Source organism: Trichoderma evansii (genome assembly GCF_050947405.1).
Source record: "Trichoderma evansii strain SZMC 28006 chromosome Unknown GGI43scaffold_5, whole genome shotgun sequence".
Taxonomy (NCBI): domain Eukaryota; kingdom Fungi; phylum Ascomycota; class Sordariomycetes; order Hypocreales; family Hypocreaceae; genus Trichoderma; species Trichoderma evansii.
In genome coordinates this window covers 499,950-508,069 of record NW_028145201.1, presented here as the reverse complement: position 1 = coordinate 508,069, position 8,120 = coordinate 499,950, and the positions used below count along the sequence as shown (strand labels likewise).

Here is an 8,120-nt window from a genome sequence, read left to right as displayed (position 1 = left end):
AACAGTCATCGCCCAGAGGCATCAGGTGAAGGACGCGGGTGCGCTGCTCGTCCTGATGAGGCATCACGATATCACCACGATGCAGGCGACGCCCGCGACCTGGCAGATGCTGCTAGATGCAGGATGGCTAGGCGAGCCCCGGCTAGCCAAGATGCTCTGCGGAGGTGAAGCGCTCACGGGTCAGCTTGCCGCTCGTTTGCTTGGCTGCGGCGATTCTCTATGGAACATGTACGGGCCAACGGAGGCCTCGATTTGGGCCAGCGCTTGGCGAGTTGGCCCGGGCCAAGATGTGCTAATTGGCGATCCCATCGCAAACTACCAGCTGTACGTGCTCGATGAAGATTTGGCGCCGGCGCCGGCAGGCCGCTCCGGCGAGCTCTATATCGGAGGCGCTGGTCTAGCCCGCGGCTACCGCAACCTACCGGAGCTCACGCAGTCCCGTTTCCTGGACAACCCCTTCCATCCAGGCCGGCTGTATCGCACCGGCGACCTGGCGCGCTTTCTGGCCCCCGGAAGACTCAGCGTGCTGGGCCGCATTGATGATCAGGTTAAGATCCGGGGCTACCGGATCGAGCTGGGTGACATCGAGGTGACCATTAGGAGTCATGAAGGCATCTCGGGAGTGGTTGTAACGAGCCGCGACGATCGGTTGGTTGCTTACTGCGTGCGGAGCGCGAAGGCTAGAGAGCATCGACCGAGCCTCAACGACATGCTGCGTGGGTGGGTGTCGGAGCGGCTACCAGACTATATGGTGCCGGCCTTGTTCGTCGAACTAGATGTCTTTCCGATGACGCTCAATGGCAAGATTGACCGCAAAGCCCTTCCGGATCCAGTCGCGTCCATCAAGTTGGAGGTCGGACCCGTAGCGGAGCCTGCCACCGATCTTGAGCATCGAATAGTAGCCCTCTGGTCTGGCGTCCTAGGCCACGACCGCTTTGGCGTCGATGATAACTTTTTCCAGATCGGCGGCGACTCATTGCGCCTAACTCGCGTCAAGAAGGAGCTGGAGAGGTTACTAGGTCGGCCATTGCCGGTGGCTCGGCTGTTTGAGCACTACACCATCAAGGCGCTGGCGGCCTATCTAGTGGGCGCAGGAGGCAGCGTGGAGAGGCAGATATTGGCGCGCCACCGCAATGACGACGAAGAGATTGCCATCATCTCTATGGCGTGTCGGCTTCCCGGCGGCGTCACCACTCCAGAGGCGTTCTGGGAGCTTCTAGAAGGCGGTGGCGACGCCATCGTTGATATACCAGAGGACCGCTGGGATGCCAACGCCCTTCACGATGACAACCCGAACGTGCCCGGCACGTCATACTGCCGCCGTGGTGGCTTTATCGGCCCAGTTGACTCGTTTGACATCTCACTGTTCGGCATCTCCCCGAGGGAGGCGCGCGCCATGGATCCGATGCAGCTCCTAATGCTGGAGACGTGCTGGGAAGGCTTTGAGCGAGCCGGCCACACGGTTGAGCAACTGCGAGGGAGCCAAACCGGCGTCTTCATCGGCGTCAGCAACGTGGCAGCCTATCAGAACCAGGTGCGGCCTCTGGCGGATCTCGACGGATACGCCATCACGGGCAGCGCTGCGGGCACCATGTCCGGCCGCGTGTCCTATGTGCTAGGCCTCGAGGGCCCAGCGTTGACGGTAGATACGGCGTGCTCCTCGTCGCTGGTGTCGACGCACCTGGCCTGCAACGCGCTGCGCCGGGGTGAGTGCGACATGGCGCTGTCCGGCGGCGTGACGCTGATGATGACGCCCGGGCTGCACGTCGAGTTCAGTCGGCTCCGGGGCATGTCGCGAGATGGCCGCTGCCGAGCGTTTGCGGCCGATACTGACGGCACTGGCTGGGCTGAGGGCTCGGCTGCCATTGTCCTCAAGCGGCTATCTGATGCGCGGCGCGACGGCGATGTTATCCACGCGGTGCTGCGCGGTACGGCGGTTAACCATGGCGGCCGCAGCGCCAGCATGACAACTCCCAGTGGTCCGGCCCAGCAGCGACTTATCCGCACCGCTCTCGCTGAATCGCGGCTTCGGCCAAGCGACATAGACTATGTTGAGGCCCACGGCACCGGCACCAAGTTGGGCGATCCCATCGAGGGGACTGCCCTCGTCGAGGTCTTTGGCAGTGGCGCACGAGCAGATGCCCCGGCGCCGCTGTGGATCGGCTCGGCCAAATCAAACATCGGCCATACGCAAGCGGCTGCTGGTATGGTGGGGGTTATCAAGGTGGTGTTGGCCCTGAATCACGGCGTCCTGCCCCCAACCCTGCACGTGGCCAAGCCAACGCCGCTGGTGAATTGGGCTGGTGTTGCGCTCGTTCAGCGTAGTCGAGCATGGCCGCCGGGGAATAAACGCCTCCGTCGAGCTGGTGTCAGCGCCTTTGGCATCGGCGGTACAAATGCGCATGTCATCGTTGAGGAGCACCGAGAGCAGGTGATCGGGAGGTCGGCCGAGGTGGGGCCGGTGCTGTCGGCCCCATCGGCCCTGTTGCCGTTCCTGTTATCGGGCCAAACAAACACGGCGCTGCGTCAGCAGGCAGAGAAGCTTCGGCTCCATGTAAGCGAGGGCAGCGCTTGCCGTGAGCCTCTCCACCACGTCGCCTATTCGCTGGCCACCAGCCGCCACCATTTCCAGCACCGATTGGTCTTGATGGCCAGAGACAGACAGGACTTGTCTGAGAAGCTAGCAGAGGCGGCCCGCTCAGCCGCCACCCGGCCCGCCGCTAGCGAAAAAACCCGGCAGGCAAGAGTTGCCATGATGTTTGCCGGCCAGGGCAGCCAGATTCTCGGCATGGGCAAGGTGCTCTCCCAGACGTATACCCTTTTCCGCCAATCAATAGAGGAAATTGCGGCGCACTTTAGGGGGCTTGAGAGACCACTTCTGGATGTGATGTGGGCCGAGCCTCATAGCCAAGATGCCCACCTCCTAGACCGCACTGACTTTGCCCAGCCCGCCCTGTTCACCCTAGAGGTGGCATTATGGCGGCTATGGGAGAGCTGGGGCGTGCAACCGACCGTGGTCATGGGCCACAGCGTGGGTGAGCTCGCAGCCGCTCACGCCGCCGGCATCCTAGACTTGCCCAGCGCCTGTAAGCTGGTCGAGGCCCGTGGCTGCCTTATGCACGCCCTACCGGCCCGTCGCGGCGCCATGTCTTCTCTCGAGGCCAACGCCGGCGAAGTGGAGGCGGCAATCGAGCTGTTGGGCCACGGCAGCGAGATCGATATAGCCAGCTATAACGCGCCGATGCAGACGGTGGTCTCGGGTAATGCCGACGCCATAGGACGCATCGATGCTCATTTCGCTGTCCAAGGCCGCAAGGTAAAGGCGCTCAAGGTGTCGCATGCCTTCCACTCCCATCACATTGATGCCATGCTGGCGGATTTCCTGACCGTGGCCAAAACCATACGCTTCAACCCACCGCAGGTAACCGTGGTGAGCGGTCTTACCGGCAAGCTGGCTGAGCCGGGTGAGCTCCAGCAACCAGCCTATTGGGTCCGGCAGGCGCGCGAACCGGTGCATTTCAGCATTGGCATTCACACACTCTCTACACTTGGCCATGACCTCTTTGTCGAGGCAGGCCCGCGGCCTGTATTATCCAGCATGGGCGCGGCCAATCTTCGCCACGAGGGCAAAGCGGCCACTTGGCTGCCGTCTCTCGTTCCCGGCAAGGACGACAGCTCAGTCGCGCTGGGCAGCCTGGCTGAATTACACGTAAGGCATGTGTCTATCGACTGGTGCAGCTATTTTCAGCCCTTTGGCTGCCGACGGCTTGAGCTTCCCACCTATGCTTTTCAGCGCGACCACGTTGAACGGCACGATGCCTGGCGGCAGCCTACACCGACAGAGACGGAGGCCTGCTCCAAAGACCCCAAAGGCGTGCCTAATAATAATAACAGTCTACCCCCCGAGAACCTTGGCGAGACGCTAAAGGGCGCCAGCCCCGAGAGGCAAGCCATCATAGTGCTAGACTTAGTTCGAGAGGCCGTGGCCGAGAGCTTAGGTTTCGCCTCGCCTGACAGTGTGGATGTCGACCTGTCCTTGCAGGACATGGGCATCGACTCGCTGACCGAGCTTTTCGTACGCGGTCGATTGGCTACTACTATCGGCCACATACCGTCGGACAGCATCAGCTTTGATTGCCCGAACCTGAGAAGCCTCAGCCAATCCCTGCTATCGCATCTGCATCAGCAGCACCGCACATCGATCGAGGCATCCTCCGCAAACACCCGTAGCCTGGGCGCAGAGGCGGCTATAAGAGACCGTCTCAACCCCTTGACGGTTGACAACGCTGCTCAGGCTGGCGAACCCAGGGGCAACGCCGTCGCCGTTCCGCTGGACCGTCCGGAGCCGTGCATCAAGATGTGCCCAAAATACCGTGTTGCCCTTTCTCCCCTCCACCGTGTCCTCTCTCCTCCGCTCGGACTTATACCCCCCAACAGCCCTCCTCAGCTCTTCCAGTCTGCCATGACATTTTTCAGCAGTCTCCCTTGGTGCTCGCGCCTGATGTATGAGGCCTCGCCCACGGCCGGTCTCCTGCCCGGTTACGGCCAGGCCATCGGCTGTGTTCCGCAGTGCTTCAACCCCGCCAGCGCCCGGCATGATCAGTTCTTCGGGAACACGCTCGGCCGTACATATCGAGAGGTGGCTGCCAATGGCGCCAAAGCACCACCCATCCGGCATATGCTCTCCCTCTTCCGTCCCTCGGATTCCTCTCACATCCATGACCTCTCACGGCCCATTCTCCGCGTCGCTACGCTCTTTGCTCTGGGAGGCGGCACATCCGGGTACGAGGATATCCTACACGGCGGCCTTACTGCTGCTCTTCTAGACGAAAGCCTCGGCGTCGTCAACGAGCTGAACACGGCTCTCGGCAAGACGGGTGATCCCTTTGCCGCCGTTAGCGTCACAGCATCTCTCAACATCAACTATTTGGCTGCCATACCTGTAACCGAAGTAGCCGTATGCGTGACTGCTTGGGTAGAGAGCATCAACTGCCGTGAGACGATGATGAGGGGCGAGGTAACAAATTCAAAGGGCGAGAAGCTTGCCACAGCGAAGAGCGTATGGGTTGCTGTCGAAGCAAAGACGTAGAAAAGCACCTCCACTCAAGCGCAAGCTTCTAGTTGTTGGGCTATCCTCATGAGAATATAGAATAGAGTATCTAGAATAGAGTATCTCGAGGTAATTCACAAACATCAAATTTACACTGGTTTTCACCATGTATATTCACCACAACATACCATGACAAAAAAAAAAAAACAAATATAGATAGCCTTGTATATACAGAAGCCGCCCTGATCTGGAATAATACTTTACAATATTCAAGAAGCTAAATATACTCTTGGAAGTAGTAACAATAGGAAGATCAATAATCAATAAATCAAGCTGGTAGTGCAATATGAAGCGGCTCATCGCTTTTGCTTGACTATCTATCTATGTGATGATCACTGGCATTATGAATTCACTTACTTGTTACATTGATTTACATCGTCATTATAGCCTGTCGAGCCGCAGGCTCAGACACCGCATGATGACCCGTTACCGTAGCCCGCTACTAAGCTGGCCCAATATCTGATGGGCAAAAAGGCTTGTGTGAGGAATTACGGCCCACGCCCAAGTCTGTAATGAAAGGAGAATAAGAGACTGTCAACGATTCCAGTAATCGAAAATCTTAGTTACTTTCTTTCAGGTCTCGACTATGCCCTCACGTCCTGGTTACCGACTGGGATCGCCCGCAAAGCCCATCGGGTAAGTCGGCGCTTGGCGAGGCTCTGCCAGCTGTAAGACTTGCGGTTTAGGAATATGGGGGAGTACGGGTGAAACCAAGCAAGGCAGAGGAGAAAGGTCATCAGGGGTGGCCCTAACACCAGCCATGGCTGGGCAGCCAACACACGCAGCGCCCTGCATACATGTACTCTATGCGGCCGAATGCAGCATAGCCACCTGCAGGTTGGTGGCTAGCTGAGTCTCATATACAAGTCTTAGACTTACGTTACGTTCCCCATCCTTAAAGAATCATAATGTCTTGCAAGGAGCCCAAGGGCTAATGAAAGTGGGAAGCATAAGTGGAGTTCCGCCTAACATATCCTTTCGGGTTATTCTCTGAGTAATATGGTTGTTATGTATTACTCCGTAGACCTGGCTGCTCGTACCACCATCCGCCTCCTATCACTAGGTGCCATTTTACCGGTAGATATTTATAGAGCTTTTATCACTCGGTGGGCAAGTTGCTGTGTAGGTGGCTAAGTGCTTCTATCTTCCGCAGCACCCAAGAAGGTATTGAGAACTGATTGAAGATCTTTTAATTTTATTTTTTTTCTACCAAACCATTGGGCTGTTTAATCACACTCCTGAATCCTACGTATCCTACACCGAAATTTTCATTCTGAATGGCGTCTTCGCAAATGATTTACCGAAACTTGGGGAGATCTGGGCTGAAAATCTCGGTAATCGCCATGGGTGGATGGTGAGTACCAACGTGGACATAAAAACTTTACAGCTCTAACATTTTACTATAGGGCCTCCTTTGGGGATCATGTGGACGATGATGTCGCCTTTGACTGTTTAAAGGCAGCATATGATGTTGGCATGAACTTCTTCGACTGTGCAGAGGTTTATGCTGACGGCAAGTCGGAAATCATCATCGGCAAGGCCATCAAGAAATTCGGATGGAAGCGGAACGACATCGTCGTGTCGACAAAGATATATTGGGGCGCCGCATACGGGGACTCCATTGTGAACAACACGGGCCTCTCTCGAAAACATATAATTGAGGGCACGTTGGCTTCCCTAGATCGCCTACAGCTCGATTACGTGGACCTCCTTTACTGTCATCGACCCGACCGGGAAACGCCCATTGAAGAAACTGTTCGAGCTATGAATTACCTCATCAACGCCGGAAGGACGTTTTATTGGGGCACTTCTGAGTGGGAGCCTGAGGAGATCGCCATTGCTCATCAAATCGCAGACAGACTTGGTTTGGTCGGGCCTCTCATGGAACAGCCATGCTATAACATGCTAGATCGAAATCGGGTCGAGAAGGACTATCTGATGCTATACAAACAATATGGGCTTGGCTTAACGACATTCAGCCCACTGGAAGAAGGTATCTTGACCGGCAAGTATAACAACGGAATCCCCAAAGATAGCCGATACGCCACCTCAAAGGATCCCGGCTGCATTGAGCGTGCAAAGGAATATGAGGAAAATGACAAGGACTGGCTCAGAAAGATCTCCCAGGTAAAATCGCTCGAACCCGTGGCTGCAAAGCTGGGCACAGAAATGGCCACTCTTGCGCTGGCTTGGGTTATATCGAACCCAAACGTCACCTGCGCCATAACCGGGGCCTCCAAGGTAGAGCAAGTGAGCAAATCTCTGCGAGCGCTGGACCTCATGCCGAGGCTCACTAGCGAAGTAAAGAAAGAAATCGACGAAATTCTAGGGAATAAACCGTACGGATTGGTACCGAGGTATTAGAACGAGACATGTCGGGAAACGCATCAGTGTGCAGCGGTTTCAAGTACACTTTTATACATACAGGTATACATACCTACATGTATCTAGGTCTAGTTAAGCTCTTGTGATAATCCCCAGCTAGCTGAGATATACCAACGCCTCTCCTTCGCGAAAGGGATTCCCATGATACTGTCTCCCGATACCGCTCCAAGATTTATCCCTTTATTTATTCATTTATTACCATTTTTTTTTTTCTTTTTTTCTTTTTTACAAAGTAAAATAAAGAGCTAGCTATACAAACCAAGCTACGATTCTACACCGCGTAGGAGTTACCCTGGGCCCTGGCTTGATAGGAAGACCGGCGGGGATGCAACGTTAGGTAACAAGCTACGCGATAAGAAAGTCTTTTGGGGTCTCTAAACAAGCGGATATGTCCGATGCAGAGCTGACTAGAGCCAGGTCGACGACAGTAGCCGCGCTCAGGATTGCCTAGATCGGGCTGTCTAAGCCAGACCCTACATACAATTAGCATCTTGTACATATGACCTAGATGAGTCCAGACATAGTGGATTATATGCAGAAGCGAGTTAAGCAAGTATCACCTCATATATTACCATATATTGCAAGTACAAAATGTGTGCAGCCGGTAGATATGTGTCTTACGAGT

General features: G+C 55.7%; 2 protein-coding genes across 2 annotated transcripts; both read left to right on the top strand.

Moving 5' to 3' along the window:
• The first annotated feature begins 483 nt into the window (after positions 1 to 483).
• On the top strand, positions 484 to 5,261 carry GGI43DRAFT_399474 (uncharacterized protein). Its single transcript, XM_083205341.1, has 2 exons — positions 484 to 5,202; positions 5,245 to 5,261. The coding sequence occupies exon 1, from the start codon at positions 710 to 712 to the stop codon at positions 5,087 to 5,089; it is 4,380 nt and encodes a 1,459-aa protein (XP_083062567.1). The 5' UTR covers positions 484 to 709; the 3' UTR covers positions 5,090 to 5,202; positions 5,245 to 5,261.
• Positions 5,262 to 6,039: 778 nt separating this feature from the next.
• Positions 6,040 to 7,715, top strand: GGI43DRAFT_309334 (putative voltage-gated K channel beta subunit). The gene is made up of 2 exons (XM_083201667.1): positions 6,040 to 6,464; positions 6,517 to 7,715. The coding sequence occupies exons 1-2, from the start codon at positions 6,388 to 6,390 to the stop codon at positions 7,472 to 7,474; spliced, it is 1,035 nt and encodes a 344-aa protein (XP_083062566.1). The 5' UTR covers positions 6,040 to 6,387; the 3' UTR covers positions 7,475 to 7,715.
• Positions 7,716 to 8,120: the final 405 nt, after the last annotated feature.